The sequence below is a fragment of the Mobula hypostoma genome, chromosome 7, assembly GCF_963921235.1.
Source record: "Mobula hypostoma chromosome 7, sMobHyp1.1, whole genome shotgun sequence".
NCBI classification, from domain to species: Eukaryota; Metazoa; Chordata; class Chondrichthyes; order Myliobatiformes; family Myliobatidae; genus Mobula; species Mobula hypostoma.
The window spans coordinates 135,630,323-135,656,249 of NC_086103.1; the positions used below are offsets into that span (position 1 = coordinate 135,630,323).

General features: G+C 39.0%; 1 protein-coding gene across 1 annotated transcript; it reads right to left on the reverse strand.

The window, feature by feature from the left end:
• Positions 1 to 333: 333 nt before the first annotated feature.
• On the reverse strand, positions 334 to 19,532 carry LOC134349563 (collagenase 3-like). The gene is made up of 10 exons (XM_063054076.1): positions 19,376 to 19,532; positions 19,048 to 19,277; positions 18,811 to 18,959; positions 18,591 to 18,716; positions 16,121 to 16,282; positions 15,643 to 15,760; positions 5,683 to 5,813; positions 2,261 to 2,417; positions 2,072 to 2,175; positions 334 to 685 (listed from the first exon to the last, which is right to left on the reverse strand). Exons 1-10 carry the CDS (start codon positions 19,469 to 19,471, stop codon positions 585 to 587), a joined length of 1,374 nt encoding a protein of 457 aa, XP_062910146.1. The 5' UTR covers positions 19,472 to 19,532; the 3' UTR covers positions 334 to 584.
• Positions 19,533 to 25,927: the final 6,395 nt, after the last annotated feature.

Consider the following 25,927-nt stretch of genomic DNA (forward strand, 5'->3'; position numbering starts at 1 on the left):
AATAAACTTGCTTTTGACTTTGACATGCACAAAATGAATAATCAAAAGATGGAGATACTGGAAATATGAAATAAAATGGAGAATGCTAGAAAAATTCAACAGCTCAGGTGCTGCCTAATCTGAGTTTTCCAGCATTTCCTGATTTTGATTTTAGACATACTAGCTGGCCTATTAAGAATGAATTTGAGAAAATAATTAAGAGTATGAACTATAATGTTCAGCTGCTCTTCTTGGTGTTTATGTGGATTTAGTGAAGAGGCGAGTATCTTTGGGAAACTTTTCCCATCAATTGTGTTGCAAATTGCATTAAGTAGAAATAAATATGACTGGAGGTATAATGCATTAAAGCTTTATTTTTCTTAAGTTGCTGCAACCATCATAAGCTATGAGTAAATAAAAGTAGAAATGCAATAGTAAAGAGAACACACCAAAATTATTCAGAAAATATAAGTGAATGTAGCTAGTTGTAGAATTAAATAAATGGACAATGCAAAACAGAAGCTGATTCATGTTATTGTAGCCAAGTTCAATAACAGCACTTCCTGGATCATCAATATTTTCTGATATTTTCCCCAAAGGGTTAACTATTTGCATACATGTGAATTTGCATATGCAATTTGCGTGACTTCCTTTTTGTTGTAGTCATAGGAAAAAACCATGTGTTGATGGAAGAAATAAATCATATCTGGGAATAAAAATAAAGTTAATAAATTTGAAAGTCAATAGTCACAAATATGACCCAAATTTTTACTGAAAGAAAATCATGCAGACTTTCCAAATGTTCTTTGGAATTTTCTTCAACTGACATATAGAAGGTAATTGAGAGACTGACTAGACATAAAAGATGCAGGTATCTCAGGTGCAATCCTTCAAGTATGAACATAACATGCATGCAACAGGTGAATGGTGGATTTGTGATTTGACTATGCAAGCTATATTTACAAGTAAAATGGAAACCAAGCATCACAGATCACAGTAACATGTTCTGTTTATTATTATCTTTACAACTTTGAGGAAGTTTTGTGTTTTGTGATTTTTTTTAATGTATAAAGTATCCTCATCAATCAAAAAATGGTAGTTGCTTTCTGAATGGTGCTTCCATAAACATTGTATAACATTGCCACAGGTGTTCAAAATATCGTTCAGAATAGAAATGGCATTGTGACTTGCAAAAACTACCTATTTCCTCTCTGTGATTAGATTTCTTTAAAAGAAAGGGTGTATTCATAGTTGGCTGGTGATCTAAATTATCAGTTTTATGACCAAGTGGCAAGTCAAAAACAGTTTGTGGAATAGTGCATACTGAGTTACTAATGCATTTCAACTAATTCCTTGGCATAATAAGACTAAATTGAAAATTCCTGAGACTTTTCATTTTCTATACACTCAGAGGTCACTTTATAAGGCACATATCTTCACCAGCTCATTAATGCAGGTATCTAGTCAGCCGATCACGTGGCAGCAACTCAATGCATAAAAGCATGCAGACATGGTCAAGAGGTTCAGTTGTTGTTCAGACCAAACATCAGAATGGGGAAAGAAATGTGATCTAAGCGACTTTGACCGTGGAATGGTTGTTAGTGCAAGACACGGTGGTTTGAGTATATCAGAGACTGCTGATCTCCTGGGATTTTCACGTACAATAGTCTCTAGATTTTAAAAGAATGGTGTGAAAAACCAATGAGCAGCAGTTCTTTGGGCAAAAAAAAGCTTTGTTAACGAGATAAGACAGAGGAGAATAGCCAAACTGGTTCAAGCTGACAGGAAGGCAACAGTAACTCAAATAACTATGCATTTACAACAGTGGAGTGCAGAAGAGCATCTTGGAATGCAAAACACATTGAACCTTGAAGTGGTTCAATGCAGCAGAAAACTATGAATATACACTCGGTGGCCCTATATTAGGGATAGGAGATACTGAGTATAAGTACCTTTGTAATTAAAAAAGCAGATTGTCAGTCAAAAGAATTTTTATTTCTAAGCTAAATGTTATCTTGATCTGATTAGTAACTAAATACTTAATTAATTTCAATAAAGCTTGTGACTTTTGTAATAGCTAATTAATACATACATCCATCCTGAATTGCGGCATCAATAGGACTACTGACACCTGGCCACTCATCTTGTATCAGCTTTGGATATCCATCTTCCATTTTGTTTGCACTGTTACTGTAACTAATATGCAAAAGGACATAATCCGGTTACCCAGGAAAGAGTACTTAATAATTTTACTGGAAATTTACATCGTTAATTTTCATACCTCCAACACTTGTTTTCCACAAAGAAGAATGTCCTTCCAATCCCTGAAATCTGCACAGCTGCATCGATTTTCTTAATGGTTTGAGGAAAACCAAAGTCATGTATTGACCCAGGAGAAAATACCAAGTCATATCCGCTGACCGCCCAGTATTTTTTTCCTATCCAATTGAAATAAAAAATAAATAGATTTGGGGACTATACCATATGAAACATTGCATTCTTGATTCAAACTTTAACATACTGAATCGAACTGATAAAGAGCACACCAGTTCCATTGGAAATCTCTTGTTGTTAGCCTTTGTGGCTTATCTCTCCTTGGACGTGTGTGTCATCAGCAGACTGAGACAAGCCCTACCATGGCCTCCAGTAATGTAGCACAAGTGCACAGAGGAGAGGGTCAGATACACTTTGCATCCTGATTCTTCTCTTTAATATTAGGATTGGCTGTTAAAAGTGTTTTTATTAATAATAGATGCAGATAATTTGTCAGTATTATTTTAATTGTGAGATATTTAGAAGATCTTTCTATAACTTTTATAATTATTTATTTTAATGCCATTGACAATACTATGTGAGGCCTGCTTGCTTGGGAACCCTGCTCTGCCTTACAGGAAGTTTGTTAATGGAGAGAATCCTTCCACTTACTTTATCTATCTGGAAAAGGCAAGTCTGGCAGAGTAGATATTGCAGGCGATAGTTTTGGGCAGCAAGCAATGTCCAGCATGTCCTTATATACTTTTTTTTAATAATGTGACTTAAACAAACAAGATTAAAGAGCTTTATTGCTATGGATTGTGCAGGGCCACTGTTTCATTGATTCTGGCATCTATTTAGAAACTTCCAACTGGCTCCCTTTATGTTTTGCATTTGGAAAAATATTTTATTCTTCATTGGCCACAAATGAGGTAGCTGGCAACACAAACACTGGTGGAGTTGTGCACAATGAGGGAAATTGCCATAGGATTCAGCAGTTGGAAATATGGGCAAAGAAGTGCCAATTGGGATGTAATCCAGACAAGTCCTGCATTTTCAGAGGTCAATTGTAAGAAGAAAGTACACAATATATGGCAGGATCCTAAGGAACACTGATGTATGGAGGGATCATGGGGTGCTAGTACATAGCTCTCTGAAAGAGGCAACACAAATAGAGAGGAGGTTAAACAAGGCATATGGTTAAATGCTTGCTTGCAGTGGTTGGTTGGGGTGTGGAGTATAAAAATGAGGACGTCGTGCTGCAGCTGTACAAACTTTGGTTAGGCCACATTTGAAGAATTGTATTTAGTTCAGGTCACTATATTACAGGAAGGATGTGAAGATTTTGGAGAGGATGCGGAGAAGTTCAGCAGGTTATTGCCTGGATTAGAGAGTATCACCCATAAGGTGAGATTGGATGAGGTTGCATCGTTTGCTCTCGAGTCTGTTGAGGGGTGTATAGAAGTGTATAAAATTATGAGGGGCATAGACAAGGTACAGTATATAGATTCTTGTTTTCCAGGGTAAAAATGTCAAATACAACTTTAATGTGAGAAGGAGAAGTTAAAGGGGAAGTTGTGTGGCAAACGTTTTTTTTAAACAGAGTGGCAGGTGCCTGGATTGCAGTGCTATGGGAAGTGGTGAAACCAGATATGATTGCAATGTTTAAGAGGTATTTATCAGGCAAGTGAATTGGCAGGGAACTGAGGAATATGGATCATGTGCAGGCAGATATGCAGCTTAAGTTGGCATCATCATGGGCCAAAGGAACTGTTCCTATGCTATACTGTTCCAGGTTCTATGTACTAATTAGAGAGCTACACAGTTAAAAGAGACTTTCATTCATTAGTCTATTTCACTCTGAACCATCCTGTTTTGTTTTAAACATGTATGCTCTTTAATTATCTTCTGTCCAATCCTCCACTTACAGAGGTTGGTTTTTGTTCTTTGTTCCAATTTTTGATAGTAATCCAGTATTCAACAGACTGTCAGAGCTACCTGGACTATACCGCATCCCATCCTGCTACTTGTAAAAACGCCATCTCCTTCTCTCAGTTCCTCCGTCTCTGCCACAACTGCTCGCAGGATGAAACTTTTCATTCTAGGACGAAGGAGATGTCCTTTTTCAAAGAAAGGAGCTTCCCTTCATCCACCATCAACAGTACCCTAACCCCCATCTCTTCCATTTCACACATGTCTGCTCTTACCTCCATCCTCCCGCCATGCTACCAGGGATAGGGTTCCTCTTGTCATCATCTACCACCCCACCAACCTCCGTGTTCAGCACATAATTCTCCAAAACCTCCGCCACCTCCAACTGAATCCCACCACCAAACACACCTTTCCTTCCCCCCACACACCCCCACTTTCTGCTTTCTGCAGGGATTGCTCCCTATGCAACTCCCTTGTCCATTCATCCCTCCCCACTGATCTATCTCCTGGCATTTATCCTTGCAAGCAGAACAAGTGCTTCACCTGCCCCTACACCTCCTCCCTCACTACCATTCAGGGCCCCAAATAGTCCTTCCAGGTGAAGCGACACTTTGTCTGTGAGTCTTTTGAGGTTATATACTGTGTTCGGTGCTCCTAGTGTGGTATTTTGTATATCGGTGACACCCGATGTAGATTGGGAGGCCATTGCGCCGAGCATCTACGCTCTTCCAGAACAAGCGGGATCTCCCAGTGGCCACCCATTTCAATTCCACTTCCCATTCCCATTCCGATACATCAATCCATGGCCTCCTCCACGGTCAGGATAAGGCCACACTTAGGTTGGAGGAACAACACCTTGTATTCCATTTGGGTAGCCTCCAACCTGACAGCATAAAGATCAATTTCTCAAACTTCCAGTAATGCCTCCATCCCCCCACCCACCTTCACCATTTCCCATCCCCTTGTCCTTCTCTCATGTTATCTCCTTGCCCGCCCATCTCCTCCCTCTGGTGCTCCTCTACCTCCCTTTCTTCTTTCTTCCGTGGCCTTCTGTCTCTTTCACCAATCAACTTCCTAGATCTTTGCTTCATCCCTCCCCCTCCAAGTTTCACCTACCGCCTGGCATTTCTCTCTCCCCTCCCTCCACCTTTGAAATCTACTCCTCAGCTTTTTTTTCTCCAGTCCTGCCAAAGGGTTTCGGCCTGAACCGTCAACTGTACTTTTTTTTCCATTGATGCTGAGTGTGTGTTGTCCAGTATTCTGCTGTCATTTTCTATGCAATCTGTATCCCTGGTTTGTTAAATGACATCACTAATCTTGTGGGAGATTGGAAGAAATTTACTCTATTTCTGGCCAATGCCATAGGTAGCATTGTAATCCTCAGCTTTTACCCCGCTCTATTCTTGACAAATATACCCTATTCCAAGTAGAATTTACGGAGTGGTCAATACATACTGCATTTCATAAATATTCACTAAAGCACAAAGTTATGACAGGCTTGTAAGTGAGATGACTAACCTTTGAAAAATACATTAATGTTCTCTTTTTTGTCTTCATAGCTTGCATCGATTTCAGATGGGAGATATGGCCATTGGGTACTGATCACAACCATACTTGAAGGCACTTCTGGATGGATGCGCCAAGCAAACCTAAATAAAAATTATAAATATTAATACCATTTTACCATTTCAAATTATAGATTCTTGGTCACCATCTTCATGTTGGTATTAAATATTAAATGCCCTTGCAGACAGTAGTAGATTGCAATATATTTTGTGATAAATAGATTGAAAGTGACACCCTTGACTGCTTGAAGTTGTTTTAGAAACAGCACATTTTCATTAGTAAAGTGAATATAAATCTTATGTAGTTTATGTCTTATTAATATTGTATTAAAATATAAACATAACTTTTGAGAAGTACAACAATATCAGTCAAGAAAATCAATAATTTGAGGTTCTCAGAGTGGAGGTTGCATTTTCCACTTAACTGCACCTAGGACTGCAAAGTTTATCTCAAGGAAATCAGAGAGAAATCAATGGGTGCAAGTCAGAGTGTGCATGCAAATGACATAGTAATAAGCAATTATGCCTTTTTTTCTCATATTATCCAAATACTAATCATTGCACATACATGTAAGGGAGACTGTTCCCAAGACTTAAATTAGATGCTTGTATTAGGACACTGCAGACAGTAAGATATTGAACAAAAATTCTAAGTGTATGGAATGGAAATTATGATGGATGGGGAATGTTGGGAATTCAGGAGCTATGGAATGATGTGTATTATTCCTGACATTTGTTCCAACAAAAAAAAAGTTTTCAGTTCTTAGTGTTAAGTACAAGCAGACAGTCAGTTTGAAATTTAAAAGGACAACTTTGAAACAGAACAATGATGTCTTCAGAGCATAATATCTCCACAGCAGGGCATAGGCTGCTTAGGAGATAAGGTTTGCAAAGTGAAGTGACCATGAAATGTTCTCGTATGCATCAGCCACTACAATGGGGTATATCAATTGGCATGCAACAAACCAGGCAATACTGGTTGTTATTTTGCACCAATTGTGGTCAAGTTCGGGGGAATCTTCCAGACCAGACTGCTTTTCTCACCTAGCACCTCAAACATCGTCATAGGCAAATATGTTCTATCAATAGTTAAGATATGTTTGTTAAAATGATCTGCCACTGAGCTATATCCCCTTGCATGGGAGATTATTGAAGCAATTGAAGTTGTATTGATGAGCTTTGACATTGTGAGACTATGGAGAGCATCTCTAATAGAATGCTTGTAATGATTTAAAAAATGCTATTTACATCAATCACTTCAGTGTTTCTTTTGTGATTCAGCTCAGTCAAAACAGAGAATTGATTAGGAGGCAAAAGCCAAGTTGTTTTATTCAAATAATGCTGCATGTCTAGCACTGTTCCCCAAGGAACGCAACCTTTCCTGGTCATTATAGTGGTAAATTACATCGATGAAAGAAAATGAGAATCCTCTGGTGATATTTAGATAGAAGATGCAATCAGTAGTGTAAATAGGAATAGAACGTTACAAAGGAACATTGCTGGCTTGGATAAATACAAGTATAGCAGGGTTCATTGCTGAAATATTTCATTTTAGTCAACAACCTGGTTCATCTCTGGTGCTCCAGTGCAAATGTATCCTACCTGTTGTTTGGTGATCAGAAGTACACAAAGTACTCCAAGTGTGATCCAAGTAATGTTTTAAAAAGCTGTACAATAATCCCCCTGCTGTTCTATTCCTTGTTCTAGCTAATGAACACAATTTTCTCAAGGCCGAGTGGAGAGCCAGTGAGATTGCATCCACTAAGACTTTTTGTGGCAATAGGCAAAGTGCAGCAGGTCCAGATCCTTGCTTAGGTGGGAGTTGATTCTAGTCATCACCAGCCTCTCAAAGCAGTTCATCACAGTAGATGTGAGTGCTACTGGGCAATAGTTGTTGAGGCAGCTCACCCTGATCTTCTTGGGCACTGATATGATTGTCACCCCTTTGAAGCTGCTGGCAACCCCCGACTGCAGAAGTGAGATATTGAAGATGCCCTTGAACACTCCCACCAGTTGGTTGACACAGGTTTTCAGGGCTCTACCAGGTACACCATCAGGGTTTGACAACTTGTGAGGCTTTATCCTCTTGAAAGATGTTCTGATGTCGGCTTCTGAGACAGAGATCACAGGGTCACTAGATGCTGCAGGGATTTACAGAGGTGTAGTTCAATTCTCCCTTTCAAAGCATGCACAAAAGGCTTTGAACTCTGGGAGTGAAGCATCACTGCCATTCATGATGTTAGGTTTCGCTTTGTAGGAAGTAATGGCCTGTAAACCCTGTCAGAGAGGATGTGCATCTGATTCTGTGTCTAACCTCAAATGGAATTGTTTTCTCACTCTTAAAATAGCCTTCTGTAGATTGTACCTAGATTCCTTGTATAGTTCTGGATCACCTGTATTGAATATCACAGATTTAGCTAAGATTTTCTCTCATTTTTTTTTTACAGCTTCATGGACCAACCACTACTCTGAGCAGGAATTTTTTTAAAAAGACGTGGCCTGAAAACTGCGCAGCACATTACATAAAAGGAGATTCCTGCTATGCGTGAGCACTTCAGTTATTGCACAGCCATACATGTGCAGAGCCCTCGGTAGACTTCGAATCTACTGGTTCATCCATAGCTTTTTGTTTGAGAATCTCCAGTATGTTCTCAAAGGCATACATTCATCCACACAGTTTTGTATGAAGTCAGTGAAAACTGTGTATTCATTCAGACTCAAAGATGAATCCCTTAATATTGCCAAGTCCACAGACTCAAAGTATCTTTTAAGTGTTCCTGCACCTCCCTTGACCATAGCTTCTTGGTCCTCACCACTGTTGCTGTGGTGTTTAGTCTCTGCCTATATGCTGGGAGTAGAAGTACACACAGGTAATTGAACTTTCCGAAGTGTGGATCTAGGATAGCACAATAAGTGTTCTTGATGGTGTTATAACAGTTGTCAAGTGTATTGGCTCCACAGGTGATACGTTGGTGGTAGTTACCCAGAGACTTCTTCAAGCTGGTTTGGTTGAAATCTCCCACAATGATAAGGAAGGTTTCAGAGTGCACAGTTTCATGCCTGCTGCTTACATTGCCCAGATCCTCCAGTGCCTGCCTGATGTTGATTTCAGGTGGAATGTACACAGCTACCAGGATGATGGTGGGAAACTCCCTTGGCAAATAAAATAGTCAACGTTTGACGTTCTGGGTTGGATGAGCTGAACTGAGACAGAACCACTACAATAAGTTAATCATGAAGCATACTCCACATCCTCTGCATTTAAAAGACTGAGCTGTCCTGTCTTTGCGGAGAATAATGAAGGTATTGGGCTGCAACGCTATGTCTGAAATTGCGGGTTTGAGCCTTGTTTCCATAAAGCAAAGTACACAGCAGTTCCTGATGTCCCTCTAGTCCAGCAATCTTGCCCTGAGGTCTTCAACTTTATTTTACAGAGACTGTACCTTCACCAGCAAGATAATTAGAAGTAGAAGTCTAAACCATCTCAGTTTCAATCATACCTGTAGATTGGTATGGTGTCCCTGCTTCCAATTTTTAAAATCTTAAAACAATGCTGCTTACTGAAGTAATCATAGCTACTGTATAACTGTGGATTTCAGCTACAGCATTTCTAAACGGGAATACCTGATGATTCCCATCGCACCTGCACACTTAACTGCACCATCGTATCGCTATTATTTGATTTCCAGTCACCTGGCACATCTTCAATGGCCAGAGAAGACTTGAAAATTTCTATCAGAGCCCCCAACAATCTCCATCATATCCTATAGCTGCCTAGGATGCCTGTCTTCAGTTAGGGACTTATTCACCACTTCAAACCACTAAGTCATCTACTTATCACTGGTAAATTTGTTCACTGTCCCGCTCTCTGGGAGTTCTCCAACAATAACGTATTTCTCTGTGGTGAATACAGCTAAGCATTAAGTATTCAAGACCTCATCTACGTTCTCAGACTCGACACAAAATTGCTATTTTGACTCCTTTTTCTTCCCTGGTTAATTTAGATACACACACACACACCTGTTTTGAGTTCTCTACCCTGCCATTAGCTACCATACTTTTTCTTTATCTGATGCGCAATACCTGTCCTTTGCATCCAGGATTTGTGTGATCTGTGGCCATCCATACCTTTCATCTTGTTGGAACCTGTTGGCTCCATACTCTCATCATTTTATTTTTGAATGATTTTCACCAGTTGCATGTAGACTCACCCGCAAATAGGTGTCCCCATGTGCTTTTGCCAGGTCCTCTTTTATCATATTCAGATTGCATTTGCCGCATAATCAGGATCTTAATTCCCATTCTAATTTTGTTCACCATAAAGACCTTAAACCTCTATTTGTGAATGTGAACTGCTTCTATCTTTCATGAACTTGTACAACTCTTTCAAATCTTTTCTGTGCTTGAAGGAAAACAATCCTGGTTTTTCCAGTCTAAACTCATAGTTGATATTCCCCATTCCTGAAAGCCTTCAAGTGTGTCTCTGGTGCACTCTCTTCAGGAATTGCATATCTTAAATTATGGTGAATAGGACAGGGAAGAATGTTTTGTAAAGGTTCAATGTAGCTGCTATGTTTTGAACATTAAATTAATTACAAGGAAGATGCAAGGAGTCCAAAAATATGAGTGTAACTTTGTCTTTACATAAAGCAAGGTGCACATGTATCACATGGTAGTGTGATGATATATGCAATTAACATATTTTTCATATAACCTGTAATTATTTAAACAAACAAGATTGATTAATCAATCAATATATACAAGATTACTCAAACGTATTTGAAATATTAAAAACACAATAGTCTCACTGCAGCTAGGATATTATGCTGTATGCTTTATTATTTGAATCATAAGTTTTTGCCACACTAAAGTAGGCCCCTTCAGCCCAGCTCAGCCAGGGCAACCAAAATGCTTATCTACACTAAACCTTGCGTTTGGACTATATCACTTTATTCTTTTCCTATCCATGGTCATACCTACTGTAAATGCCTCTCTTTCCTCCTCTTGTGATATACTTGGCCCTCAGATCTCCTTGAAATATTTCCTCTCTCAACTTAAACTCCTCTACCCTTGGAAAATGACTGTATTTATCCATAGCATTTGTACCCCACTTAATTTTATAAACCTGTTTAAGGTCACTCCTCAACCTCGTTTGAAAACTATCTCAGCCCATCTAATCTCTCCTTGTAACCAAAGCTCTCAGAGCCAGGACGCATAGTAATGAATATCTTCTGGTGCTACCACATCATTTCTAATGTTTGCTGACTAGAGTTGGGCACTGGTCTTCCGTTGGTGGGGGACAGCTTATTGCCGATCCTCGAGTTGAAGACCTTGGGAAAAAGAAGTGACGCAGCGGACTTTAACACCATTGTTTGTTTTATGTCTCCTCTCTTGTTGAGTGATACCTTCCTGTCTCTTAATTAGGGAGAGAGATAGCTTCTGGAATGTCAAATTGTCAGATGAACAATTAGTTTTTGTTGGACTGCAGATCATGGTATTTATTGAGGGCTTTGCTATTGTTTGCTTGGTGGGTGGAGGTTGCTGATTTTTTTTGCCGAAATAAGTGGTGGGGGAGGGGCTGGTCATTGCTTTGCTACCGCTTGTGTGTGTGGGGGGGTGAGTAGGGGGCCTTTGGGGTTCTAATATTTTGATTAACACTCATTCTTTGGGACACACTTCTATTTTCATGGATGTCTGTGAAGAACAATAATTTCATGATGTATATTTGGATGCATTCTCTGATATTAAAATCAAACTATTGAACTAATTACCAATATTTCATGTGTGTCCTGACTAATACCTTGGACAAGTGCAAGATAATAACCCAAAAGTTATATCCAAGTAGACCTGCCTATTAAAGTAAACCTGCTAATTGATTTTTTTATGAATCTATCCACCTGTGTTGCCATTTTCAGAGAGCTATGAACCAGTAGAAAAATACAGAGGTCCCAGTCATTTACTAAAAATATACAGCCAGTATTATACAACACAAAGTACATTACCTAACATATTTCTGCTCAACTTCTCAGTTGATCTACTTCCTTTCTAACTTTAAGTGTCCAGAACTCCATCAATCTTACAGTTGAGCACAAATTTACAGTTATTTAAAAGACAACAAACATTCTCATCTGATATTTATATCTAGGACAAACCACAATGGACTCAACACCGATTTGTGTGGTATACCACTGGTTACAGACTTCCAGTCAGAAAAACAATGTTCTGCCACTCTGCTTTACTTCCTATGACCAAAACAATTTTGAAATCCACTTTGCCAAAACACCTTGGAACCCTTCTGCCATAACTGTCTGGACAGGCCTTCAGTATGGAATCTTGTCAAAAGACCATGCTGAAGTCCATATGTACCATGTCTACCTCCTTGTCTTCATAACTTTTCTTTTCACTCCTCCAAAAAAATCAGGTTTGTGAGGCAGGATTTCCAATGCACTAAGCCATGCTGTCCCTTCTAATCAGACTTTACCTTTCCCAGCGATTATAAATCCTATACCTAAGAATTTTATCCAGTAGTTTCCCTATTACTCACTAAAGGATCACCAGCCTGTAGTTTCCTGCTTATCCTCATCATCTTCCAAATAAGGGAATAATATTAGCTATCCTTCATCACCTGTGACTAAATGGATGCAAAAAATTGTCAGAGCCTTAACAGACTTTTCCATTACTTCCCATAAGACCTTGAGATAGATTAAATTGGCCCTGGGTATTGGTCCACCTTAATTGCTCTTCCAGTGTTTCATTTTCAAAGAGCTATGTGTACATAGATTCAGATCCTTCTGTTCCTGCACACCCTACAAAGTTGTGCCACTAACCTACTTTGTTGCTTCTCCTTCTGCCAGAGAAACATCAGTTAATGCTTCACTATTAATTTGCATTTTCACTTCCCTGTCCAATGTGCCAGCCTTTTAGAAGTATATTACTATCTTCCTCACCTGTTGCCATGCTAAGCTTTGTATCTTGCAAATTTTGAAGTTTTACTCTGATCATCCTAGTCAGTTATGAAGACTGAAGGATAGCAGGAATTGTCAGCATAAAAGTTCTATATTACTCTTGTTCTTGAGACATTTTTTTAATCCATGGTGTAAATGATTCTGTTATTCCAGAACCCTCAATGTTGTTGATCACGTTTTATATCGATTTTCTGTGTATCCCTCCAGTCATCATGGATTCACCTTCACTGCTGAGCAGGTGAGGAGGTCTTTGGGGAAACTCAGACACGGCAAAGCATTGGGACCGGATGGTGTGAACCCCAAGGTCCTGAAGGAGTGTGTTCAGCAGCTGTGTGGAGTTCTCCAGCATATTTTCAATCTGAGTCTCAGCCTGGAAAGGGTTCCGACTATATGAAAAACATCATGTGGTCCCAGTACCCAAGAGGGGCCATCCGAAAGTCTTGAATGATGACCATCCAGTGGTCCTGACCTCACCCATCATGAAGGCCCTGGAGAGGCTGGTCCTGGCTCACTTCTGACACCTGTTGAGATCAGCCCTTGATACCCTACAGTTTGCCTACCTGGAGAACATTGGAGTCAACAATGCTGCCACCTACCTGCTGAACAGAGCCCATTCCCACTTGGATAAGCAGGGCAGCACTGTGAGGATCATGTATTTTGATTTCTCAAGTGCCTTCAGTACCATGCAGCCCTCATTGCTGGAGAAAAAGCTCTGTTCAACGCAGGTTGGCACTTAGATTGTCCCCCCGATAATGGACTACTTGACTAGCAGACCACAGTTTGTGTGGCTTCAGAGTTCTATGTCAGGCATGGCTATATGCAGCTCTGGGGCCCCACGGGGGACTGTATTGGCTCCCTTCCTGCTTACCCTGTACAACACTGAGACATGTCATCTGCAGAAATTCTGTGATGACTCAGCAATAATTGGGTGTATAAAGGGAGGATGGGAGGATGAATACAGGGCTCTGGTGGAGGATTTTGTTAAATCATGTGAGCTGAATCATCTGCAGCTCAACATCAGTAAGACAAAGGAGATGGTGGCGGACTTTAGGAAGAGCAAGTCTGTGCTGCTCCCTGTTACCATTGATGGTGAGGACTTACAAGTACCTGGGGGTGCACCCTAATGCATGACAAACTTGAGTGGAGTACCAACACTGAGGCTGTGTACAAGAAGGGCCAGGGTTGCCTCTACTTCCTGAGGAGACTGAGGTCCTTTGGAGTATGCAATCCCTCCTTCACATGCTCTACCAGTCTGTTGTTGCCAGTACAGTCTTCTATGTGCTGGGGCAATGGCATCAACACAGGTGATGCCAACAGGCTAAATAAACTAATTAGAAAGGATGGCTCTGTTATAGGAGTCAGACTGGACACACTAGAGGCTGTGGTAGAACAAAGGAACCTCTGGAAAATCCTAGCAATTCTGGACAATGTTTCTCACCCTCTGCATGTCATCTTGGCTGAACAGAGGAGCACTTTTAGAAATAGACTAAGACAGCTGTGCTGCTCCAAAGAGCGCTATATGAGGTCATTCTTACCCTTAGCTATTAGATTCTTTAATCAGTCAACCTATAGCCGAGGAAGTGATGACCCCCTCCTGTTAGACTCTTTCAGGTAACTTATTTTTTTTATTTTTTCTACTTACTTCTCTTCTAATATATGAATATCTGTGCTCTTGTAATGCAAGGGTGTATGGGGCATCAGGGAGGGGTAGCACCTCTGGTGGGGAAACATGCCGAGTCCTTTTCAAGGCGGTTAGTCCACCTTTGGTCCCCAGCTGGCACTCAGCTCTATCCTGTGGCTCCCCATAGCTGTTTGCATGCAACAGCGTCCACACCCTGGGCAACAGCTTCGACAAGCCGGCTAAACCAGGTGAGGGTAGCTGACGGGTTTCCAACCCTTGGTGAGATAGGGAGTTGTCTATCCCAGCATGTGAAGACAGACTCCGGCGGATTGAGTGGTCGAGACCAGTGGAAGGTCCATTGGTCAAGAAGGCGGTCTCTGCAAGAAACGTGGAATGTGTAGAGCAGAACAAGACACAGAAGATGTCCTGGTCATCCACTGCGCCTAGTCCCATCTCTAGCCATCGCGACTCTGTCTTGCCACTGGATCCAGATGGGAATTGGGAAGAGAGAGTGAGCAACTCTCCCTCACTTAAATCCAAATCACGCGGTAGTCTTGACACCATCATAATGGTGTTGAGGTCCTCATCGACATTGACGATGGACGAACACAATGCTACTGTGACACTGTAATTTCCTTTGGGATCAATAAAGTATCTTTGTCAAATGCTTCATGAAACACAATAGATAACATTTTCTTAATTCTGTACAATCTTTTTGAGAGACTAAATTAATTGAAAATTCCATAATGATTTTTGTCTTTTAAGGGTTTTGAACAAAGTGTGTAGTTGGACTTAAGATGTAGATCAATTTGATCTAATTGAATGGCATAATAGGATCAGGAGGAATATGGATCTAATCCAAATCCTATCTTTAATTATCAGAAATATGGTGAAAGGTATCTTAACGTCATGTATTCTTCACCAACCCCCCAACATGTTCTTGAGCAAATGATCATAGCACTAATCATCAGAGTCCTGCAATTGTTTCTATCCCCTAAAGCATGACCCTTTAAGATCACTGCAGATATTTTAAAGGCCTTTTTCATGCTGGAGGGTACAGGATCTATACAAATGTCTGTAGAAATTTAGCCAAGCTTTTTCCTCAGGAAACAACTTCAGGGAACCGGTTGGAAACGTATCTGTTATATTTTGTTAACAGTAATAGCTAACTCCCCAAATCTTATTGTGTTATTTGTCTTTACAAATACTTCAAACACTATTTTAGTATAATTTCTATTTGTTTTTAATTTCCAGACTTTACTTCCTTTCATCACACATTAAACTGCAGGTGTTAATGATAAAATTTGCACACAGAATTGTTGCTTACCTGCCTTTAAAGTAAAAGCTTTCACCTCGCATTGTACAGGCTGCATCAAAGATCAAACTCGTGTCACATGCCTTTGGAGTCACTGGATGTGGTTTAATTTTCCCATTACTTGATGAACCTAGGATACATATTAAACTGAATATAATTATCTATTTTCCCTTGATATAAATATTCACTTATAAATAAATATTTATGCTGATTGTTGGCTGTTTACTACTATACACCCCTATGCTGAATTGGATGCTGACAATTTATGCATTAGTGTCACCTTTCATTTGTCTGTATTTTTGCTGAACTTAACATATTACAAATGAGAAAAAACGGAACCACAGTGTATCTAATTTAAAATAACAATATTATGATTTTATCTTCATAGCTTTCAGAGATAATTGTGATACAAATTGAAACATATATTATTTAATTAGTTCTGTAAGCTATTATTTATAGATTCTGCAGAAAAATAGAGATTTAGACATACCATATAGTCGTTGAATTTCTTGAAGATCATCTTCAGGCAGTATAAACTGACGCTCCGGTTGATATGCATACATGGGATACATCAAAGCTCCAATGTCTTTAGAATGGCCCAGTCCCAGAGAATGGCCAAATTCATGAGCAGCCGCTAGAAATAAGTTATATCCTGCAAATCCATACAAAACGATTTTAGCTAAACAGTCTTTTCAGGAATTTCATTATGCAGGAGAACTTTGAAATGATAGATTCAAAGAAAAGAATTAGTATAATGTCAGAAATTATAAAGTTACAATCAGAAAAATATTGTATATTTCTATAACCTATGCATGTTATGATGATATTCTAAGTGTTATTGCAAAAATTAAATTTGTATACTGATGTTCTTCATTATTATACCTTCAAAATTTGTTTTCTAAGTAACTTTCACTTTTTAGTCAGTGTCAAAGAGATGTTGCTATCCACAAAAACTTAGTGCTTGCTGTGGCCTGGATTTCACCTTTCCTAATTTTGCTTGCCTGTTATAAGGAATATACAGCAACTAGTGATGGTTATATCCATCAATCAATTTGAAATATTCTCATAAACAGTAAATGGGAGTGTACAGAATTTTTAATAGTTAGTTTAAATAGTTTTATTGAACATGAATGGTGAAAGGGCTTGATAGTGGATGTGGAGAGGACGTTTCCTACAGTGGGAGAGTCTAAGACCAGTAAACACAGCCTCAGAATAGAGGGGTGTCCTTTTAAAATGGAGAGGAGGAGGAATTTCTTTAGCCAGAGAATGTTGAATCTGTGGAATTATTTGCTACAGGCAGCTGTTGAGGCCAAGTCTGTATATACATTTAAGGCAGAGATTGATAGATTCTTGATTGGTCAGGGCATTAAGGGATATGGGGAGAAGGCAGGAGATTGGGGCTGAGAGGAAAATTGGATCAGCTATGATGAAATGGCAGAACAGGCTTGATGGGCCAAATGGCCTAATTCTGCTCCAATATCTTACGGTCTTATGATAGACTAAAAGACATGTAAGATTAAGGTGCTAGCTGAAATATCATAAACAGATATTATAATTAAATAATATACAATATTTTTAAACAATTTTCTTAAGAAGAACAATATATTAACATAAAAATATTTGCCTTAGGCCCAGAACTATTGCTAGGGAAAGAGAGAACCTGTGGTATGTCGAATACTGGGGGAACAAGTAGTATTTGGGGTACTGCAAGTCTGTGTCTTTGCTGTATGTTTCAGTGCTCGGTGATGGGTGCTGTTGCCTTTTTTTTGCTGGTGGGGGAGGGGGGATTGTTACTTTGCTACTGCTTATGTGTGGGAGGGGGCATCTGGGGGGGACTTTGGGGTTCTAACATTTAACTGTCATTCATTCTTTGGGGGCACTCCTCCATTTTCGTGGAGGGTTGCAAAGAAAAAGCATGTTAAGGATGTATATTGTATACATTTCTCTGACATTAAATGTGCCTTTGAAGCTATAATTAATGTACAGTATGCCACCAAAATCTCATGTAGTAAAACAACAATTTTCAGGGATTTTTTAACAGTGTAAATGTAGATCATCTATAGCTGTAATTCTTGTCAGTTGACTGATTTCTGGATATGGTGTTAGAGAAGTTTGCAAAATAATGCACCTTTTTTTGAAGGAGAAAGGCATCTCTGACAATAAATTCTGTATTAGAATTTACTGTCAGAGATTCCTTTCTCTTTCAAAAGGTATATTATTTATTTAACTATAAGTGCGTTTTCTCTAGATGTTGCTTTCATTTTAACTGCTGAAATACAGTAAATGCCACCAATTTCATTGTACAATCAGTGCCCAACTATTAATAAGCCTATCCAAATTTGTCCTTGCAGTAGCCAACACTTCCTTTGAAATAGGGTGCCATAGAAACCCATATGGATCCTAGCTATGGCTTCATTTTGTGGGAAGTGTGGAACATTCTACTTCAGTCATCTCCCTTAGTTATTTTTCTGATGACTCCATGGGTCATATTTCCTTATGACCCCTTTTGAAGATTTCAATAGTTTTGCTTCCAGTTTTCGTCTTTCTCTTGTCAGATGAAATAGGCAAGCCAGAGTGAATTTCTTGTGCATCTGGCTATTGGTAATGATTCAGCAATTCCTATTAATACTTCAACTTTTTCTTTCTGCTAAATAAACATTTTATATTGTTTTGGGTGATCAGTCATATTGTTGTTTTATCTTCTCTGCCTTCCAATATTATTGAATCTTCCTTTAAAAAACATAGTGTTAGAAAAACCCTTGGAGAATGTTCTTGGGTCACCTAGTTTCAGAATAGTAAATATTGCAGGAACAAAGTACCAAAAATAAACAATTAGATATAATTAAAATTAAAAATAAACAGTATTTTAATATGGTGACTGTTTTCTTTCCAGTGAGTAACTTATTGAATTCTTAGGTTCCAGTTGACTAAAATCTGCAACAATAGTTTAAACCTTTTACCTTCTGATCCCAGTGTCCAATGTTCATCTAAGTCAAAATGAGCATCACCTCCCAAATTTATACCCGGTTCAAAGGCATGGGCCAGCAAGTTTCCAGGTCCATCAAATGGAGACCCATCACCATGTTCTGGACAAAGGGGAAAACAAGAATGAAGGGATATATTAATGGTTCATAATCAAACAGCCATAGTTAAATCAAATATAAAATACGGTTAACTTACCCCTCCGTTGAAAAGAGATCATAAGATCAGCTTCACCCTCAGAAATCCTGGTAAAAGTCAATGGTGTGACTTCACTCCACACTTCTAAAGCTCTTTTGAAAGCATTGGTTATGTATGACTCTTCCAATTGTGGGGTGTAATTGAGGATTCTTTCAGAAATTAATGGGAAAAATGTTAGAAATATGACTGCTATTGACAAGTATTATTCAAAATAGAAGGGAAGCCGAAAAAAATTACCTGTATGTCAGGCTTGTTTGCTTCCATTTTTTATCGCCAACGCCATATCGGAGAATATTGTGAAATCCACATTGAGGTTTCTTCATAATCTCCAGTGTAGAAGAATCCAAATCTCCAGTAACACGGAGGCCAAAGAATTCTTGCATTTCCTTAATACTTGCTCTGAAAGCATCTTTACTTCCTCGCAGAAGATCAGAAGAATTAAAGTTGTAAATGTTTTTGAGATAGTTCTAGAAAATCAGAATCACAAAGTGTTAATTAGCATTCCTCAAGGACACAAAATATAGGTTATCCAAAATTGAAGTTAAAGTTATGAATACTTGGAGACCTCGGCAAATTTAGTATCTTTAGACGATATTGGAAATGTGAATGCAGATGGAATTTCCAGCAGAATTAAGAAAGTTAGAATCTGAAAACCTTTCATCTTGACCGGCGTTAATAATAGAATCTTTGCCCGTTCTTTCAGCCTCTTTTATATCCTTGTCTGATCTAGTCGTATTGCACAAATCAATGAATTATTTTGTAAGTGATGCAAACTAAAAGATTGCAATCCCATGCCCGAACATCTTTTTAATTGTTAAATCTTTTGAAATAATTAGTAGGAAATAGAATTGAACATTTTTACATATTGCATCACTATTAATTTGCGTCACTAAATGTTAGTGTGTTTAGATATTTCTTCAGAACCTTAAACCAGTCTTCCTTGCCTTTGTTGCTCTCATCTCTTAAAACAAATGTAACAAATCTCAGGACAATTTTTCACTACATTAAAAATTAACCATTTACCTGCCTCTATTTCCTTTCTCCTTTCCCATGCTCTTGCACATCAAAGAAAACCACCCGCAAGGTATATCCCCTGTAGACATGAACCTACATTCTGTTCTCTTTTCATGCTCTGCTCATCAACGGGATCTACTCTGTCTCCTTCACTACACACTGTACCTATAACAGCTCTGCTCACCAAGCTTACCATATTGATCTCATTGTTTGTAACTGTAAGTGGCTCACTATTTTTAAATGCTGTTCTTCTTCCTTTCCAGATTGAAGTAATTAATCCCTCCTTTAAAATTTCAGCATTAAACCTTCCATTTGGTAAGTTAATACGCATCTTCAAACAGTCTATTATCTTCAAAGATCTTGGAACATAATCTACAGTTTTACGTTTCTGATCCTTAAAGGCACAAGACATCATTGGATCTGTTTCTGCACCGAGACATTTGTCAAGTTCATCAAGTGTTGACTGGGGGACATTTAGGATTGCTGATCATACCATATTAAAATTTTTAAGTTAGCCATGGAAAAGGGAAGGAGAAATCTAAAGCAAAAGTGATCTCCCTTGTCGGGAAAGATGTAATCCCACAAGAGTAAGAAAGCCTCCATAGCGATTAAATCTTTAAGCCTGAATGGGACAATTTAACGTTTACTATGCTGTGGATTTCTGTACAGTATGTAGTACATAGTATTTGTGGTATACTGCTTATATGGTTGAGATACATTCTGTATCTCAACCATATAAGCAGACTGGGAGATCGTTTCGCTGAATACCTACGCTCTGTCTGCCAGAGAAAGCAGGATCTCCCAGTGGCCACACATTTTAATTCCACGTTCTATTCCCATTCTGATATGTCTATCCACGGCCTCCTCTAATGTCCACATGAAGCCACACTCAGGTTGGAGGAACAACACCTTATATTCCGTCTGGGTAGCCTTCAACCTGATGGCATGAACATTGACTTTTCAAACTTCCACTAATGCCCCACCTCCCCTTCGTACCCCATCCGTTATTTATTTATTTATATACACACATTCTTTTTCTCTCTCTCTCTCTCCTTTTTCTCCCTCTGTTCCTCTCACTATACCCCTTGCCCATCCTCTGGGCTTCCCCCCTCCCCCTTTTCTTTCTCCCTAGGCCTCCTGTCCCATGATCCTCTCATATCCCCTTTGCCAATCACCTGTCCAGCTCTTGGCTCCATCCCTCCCCCTCCTGTCTTCTCCTATCATTTCGGATTTCCCCTCCCCCTCCCACTTTCAAATCTCTTACTAGTTCTTTTTTCAGTTAGTCCTGCTGAAGGGTCTCGGCCCGAAACGTCGCCTGTACCTCTTCTGAGAGATGCTGCCTGGCCTGCTGCGTTCACCAGCAACTTTTATGTGTGTTGCTTGAAATTCCAGCATCTGCAGATTTCCTCGTGTTTACATTCTGTATTGAGTTGGAGTGTATAGCTAAGCAGGAAGGAGAGCTGTATATTGAATATTTGCGTGATATTGTAAATATATTGTTTGAATAAGCATTCTTTGTTTTATTCAAATAATTCATTATTGGTTACATATAAAAATACATGAATTGCATATGTCATGATACTACCACGTGATAAGTGCACACTTTGCTTAAAAGTAGGTACAAAGTCACATTTCCGAATCTCTTGTTTTCCTGTCAATTAGCTTTTAGAGAAACGAAGTATAACACCTAGCTACTTTTCTGTCACTACCTATCACTCCATGTCTAATGGCGGTTTCCCAGGCAACTGCTGGAAGTGCAACTCTTGTCCTCTCACCTCTTCCTTTCCCACCATCCAGGGACCCAAACAGTCTTCCCAGGTGAAGCAGTGATCCACTTGTATGTCTTGCAATCCAGTAGAGTGCACTTGGTGTTTACAATGGAACCAAATGTAAAACTGGGTTATTGTTTTGCAGAGTGTCTATGCTCAGGCACCAGGAGTGACCCCGGAATTCCTGTTGCCTGCCTCTTTAATTCATCATCCTGCCCCTACTCTGATCCTTCTGGGCGTCCTGCACCTTTATGGTGAGACCTGACAGATGCCTCAAGAACAACACCTCATCATCTACCAGGGCATGTCGCAGCCTGATTATCAAACAATATCAAACTCTGCAACTTTAGAAAATTCACTTTTTTATTATTTTTGTATAGAACTGGTTTTATTTTATTTGTATAGAACTGGCAATATCTGTAATCATCATTTTGGTTCAGTTTATCATTTTTTCTTTAGTGTTGTATAGACTAGTCTGCTGGACATGTCCCACAGCCTCACTGTTAGCAATAACAGAATCTATCCTTACCTGCTCCTTTGCTCCCAGATTACACTTATTTCCTTTACTCAAACCAACCCACTATCCCATGTTTTCTACCATCTTAAGCGAACATTTCCTGTATAGTAAAATGGTCCTTTCCTTTACCCAGAGATCCTGCCTGAATTTTGCAGTGTTTTCTACTTTTGTTGGTGTTATTGAGCTGTTCTGAGTGAATGCAATTTGAGGCCCCCAATTTCAGTTAATTTGGGGTTTCTCCATATTTTGATGAACATGGAGGAATTCATCACCTGGGGGAGAACAGCAAGCAGTGATCATGTTTCTGTGGCTTTGATTAACAATACCACGAGAAATTTTTGAAGAGCCATTCACTAATGAATGTATACCATTGTACCGCCAACTCTGCAGAGTGAAGCTATACCTAGAGATTATGATGTTGGATTCTAGATGTTGGTCAAAAGGGGTGACTTATGAATGCCACTTTGCCCGACTATGGCTGGAGTAGACCTCAAATAAAGCTTTTCCAAGTTAGGCATGTTTAAAAAAAAACTTGGTAATATTGATTAGATTAAGTCAAAATCACTGCCTATAGATGATCTGTTCAGAATTATTGTTATCATGTTTTGATATAGCCATTTCAGAACATTCATGTTTCATTAGTCCAGATCTCAGGACTATCTGATTAGTAATTTAATCACAATGCTACAATTCCAAACTCAATATTCTATGTATTATCTTCAAAAAGTTAAGCCAAACAATAAGTTGGAAGCACTCAACAGATCAAGGAGCATCAATTGAGAAAAGAGAAAAGCTAATTCTTTTGATAAATTTATTTAATGACAGCAAGGTGTTAAAGGTGTGTGAGCAGATATCTCACAGAAAAAGAATAATGTGTATCAAACATAGTCACTTTACTCAAAAATAAACTTACTTAAAGAGGTAAGAAGCAATAAACCAAGGGCACTTCTTCCAATTAATCCAGTGTAATTGCTAAAAGAAACAGTGAGTTAAGAATGGCTATACAAAAATATTAGGTATCTGGTCCAGGTTGATGAGTGAGGCAATTTCAAATCTCTTCACAAGATTGCCATTATATCATGAAAGCAAGATGAAGGGGCAGATTTTCAATGCAAAACTTACATGCTGAGTCACTTCTGCTTGTGTTAATTCAGAAACTAAGGCATGGGCTATCAGATACAAATACTGAAATTTAGAAGGATCTTACTTTTACACTGGAAAAGCTGGAATTTGGAAACATTTATTGAACGAACTGTTTAAAGTAGGACCTGATTCATGCTTCTTGATTTTTCGTGCAAGCTTTCAAAGAGGCTCGACAAGCGTCCCAAATATCCCCATGGACATCCCATAAATCTTCATTATCTCTGTGGAGCGGAACTCATCTGTGATCTTCCCCTCCAGATGGATGGCCTGGAGTGTGTTTTCACCCCTTACTCTGGCTGTGTGCCCTCCATGACCATTGACCCATCAGGTGAACCATCCTTTACTGTGCCTGGACTTTCAGTATCTGAGCTGGCATCAGGTTGACTGATGAATTGTCTTTGTAATCTTTCTACTTAGCATTGAGGAAATGACTAGATAAGGGATCTTGACACAAAAACACAAATCCCCTCGTCATCCCCTCAGTACAACAAAACCGTGACCACTTTCCATCACAATAGATTTTGTTTATTTGTTCTAATTGTGTTCTTTCCTGTATATTTTTTATAACGTATGTTAGCATTTTTCTTGTTAAATGTTGGGCCTCTGTTGCCACATGCCTGTGATGCTGGGACAAGCAAGTTTTTCATTCCACCTGTACATACATATACTTGTGCATAGGACAATAAACCTGACTTTGACTCTGAAAGACACAGTGGTGGTGTGACTGTAAGGGGATACAGAAACTGGAGATGGAGCAGGAGCAAGAGATGCACATTTACACCTTCTGTATCTTGTAAAACTGTAAGAGAATGTGAAATGAGGAAGAAGTAACTGTGTGAAGTGGGATTGGGTGTGAACAACCTGTCGTTTCACTGTATGTTTCAATGTTTATGTATCAAATAAAGGTAATCTTAATCTTTCTCCAGTACTATTGACCAAAAAATCCCTGCTAGTCACTCTAATAATCACAAAATGTTTTCCATGATGTTGCTAAACCAGCGTCTATGACTTTGAAGCCAATCTGCAGCTGCTGTTTCTTTGCCATATTTTCCCAGGTGTCCAGCAATATTTCTGATAAAATTATCACTTGAGGCAAATGTTCGTTGTGTAAGCAAATGATTATATTGATTTTTTAATTTCCTTATGTCATCCCATGTTGTCTGGTTAATGGTAAATTATCCACACCCACTGCTCCACAATATGCATCTCTGCACTTAAGGATTTGATGCCTTCCTTCCTGGAGCCAACCGAAAATATTCAGTGGCAAGGACTTGTTCATGTTATCCCATTATGTGAAGGGAAGGGGGATAATAGAGAGAAAGAAGAGCAGAAAAAAAATCTCACCACAAATTTGATGAGAAAAAATCATGACAAGTTGCTAAGGCATGGCTCAGTAGGTTGCCAAGCTATTTTTACACTCCTGAATGTTCCTGAATATTGCTGGCATTTAAAAACTAATCTGTACTGAAAGTATGAAAAAGATAAAACTACTAAAACCAAAATAATTAAAAACAATGATCTAAATTCTATTATCTAATGTCAATGGATGGTTTTCCATTGTTATTTAATGGTGAAATTGAAATTAAATTGTCTCTAAACTTTTGAAAATTCTCACCCTCCAGATAGATAGTGGGGTGTGTTTTCACCCCTTACTCAGAATGTGTGCATTCCATGACCATTAACTCATCGGATGCAGATCCTACTCTAAACCATCCTTCACTGTGCATGGAATTCCAGTATCTCTTTGTGTCCTAGGGAATGCTCAACTACTATTTCTCTTTAAAAATTCTCAACCTTAGTTTTGAAGTAACGTGTCTACCATGATGGAATATCTAATGTTGTACAGGAACTGAATCCTGGATTAGTTATATTGCTGATTAGATTTACAAGAATGTAACCAGAACTTGAGGACTTGAATTATATAGGGAGATGTTGTGCAGCCTAAGACTTTAGTCCCTGGAACCTAGGAGATTGAGGGGTGACGTTATAGAGGTGTATAACGTCATGAGAGGCATAGATCAGGTGAACACATAGTCTTTTTACCAGGGAAGGGGAACTAAAATCTAAAAAGTACAGGTTTAAGCTGAGAGGTGAAACATTGAAAAGGAACCTGAGAAGAATCTTCTTCTCACAGGGGATGTCATGTATATGGAATGAACTGCCACAGAAAATGGCTGAGGCATGTACAATAACAGCATTCAAATGATATACGGATAAGTAGGTGGATAGGAGCACTTTGGAGGGAAATGGACCAAACACAGGTAACATAGGGCACCATGTTGGCATTGATGAGTTTTGTTGAAAAGCCTATTTCATGCTTGATTACTCTGTGACTCCAGTGGTATATATGTGTGAATAGTGGAGATTTGTGACTTATGAAGAATGTTGTTAAATGTACATTGTGTATATCAATGAATGAGACTAGTGTTACTGTTGCTGAGTTTGTTGATGTCTTCTTGGACCTTCACTGTAAGTACAAGTTTATGCATCTTTATTCAGCACTACATTTAAGTGCTTCACGTGTTAACCCTCCACTGACTTTCTATTAATCTTTGGCCTCGGATTAGCTTTCTTGACCTCTGCAATTAGAGGACTTTTATTCATCTTCAGCATGTGAGAAAACTCTGCCCTGTTCTGCTGTTGCTTTCATTAAAGATCCTAAACCTTTGGAATG

What these genes read in the sequence shown, in the direction of transcription:
- LOC134349563 (XM_063054076.1), bottom strand. Translation starts at nt 19,471, where the DNA reads ATGAAAGGTTTTCAGATTCTAACTTTCTTAATTCTGCTGGAAATTCCA. An exon ending in GATCTCTTTTCAACGGAGGG is followed by an intron (nt 18,717 to 18,810) that starts GTAAGTTAACCG and finishes CCCTTTGTCCAG; the next exon opens with AACATGGTGATGGGTCTCCA. An exon ending in AGCTTTTACTTTAAAGGCAG is followed by an intron (nt 5,814 to 15,642) that starts GTAAGCAACAAT and finishes ATTTTTATTTAG; the next exon opens with GTTTGCTTGGCGCATCCATC.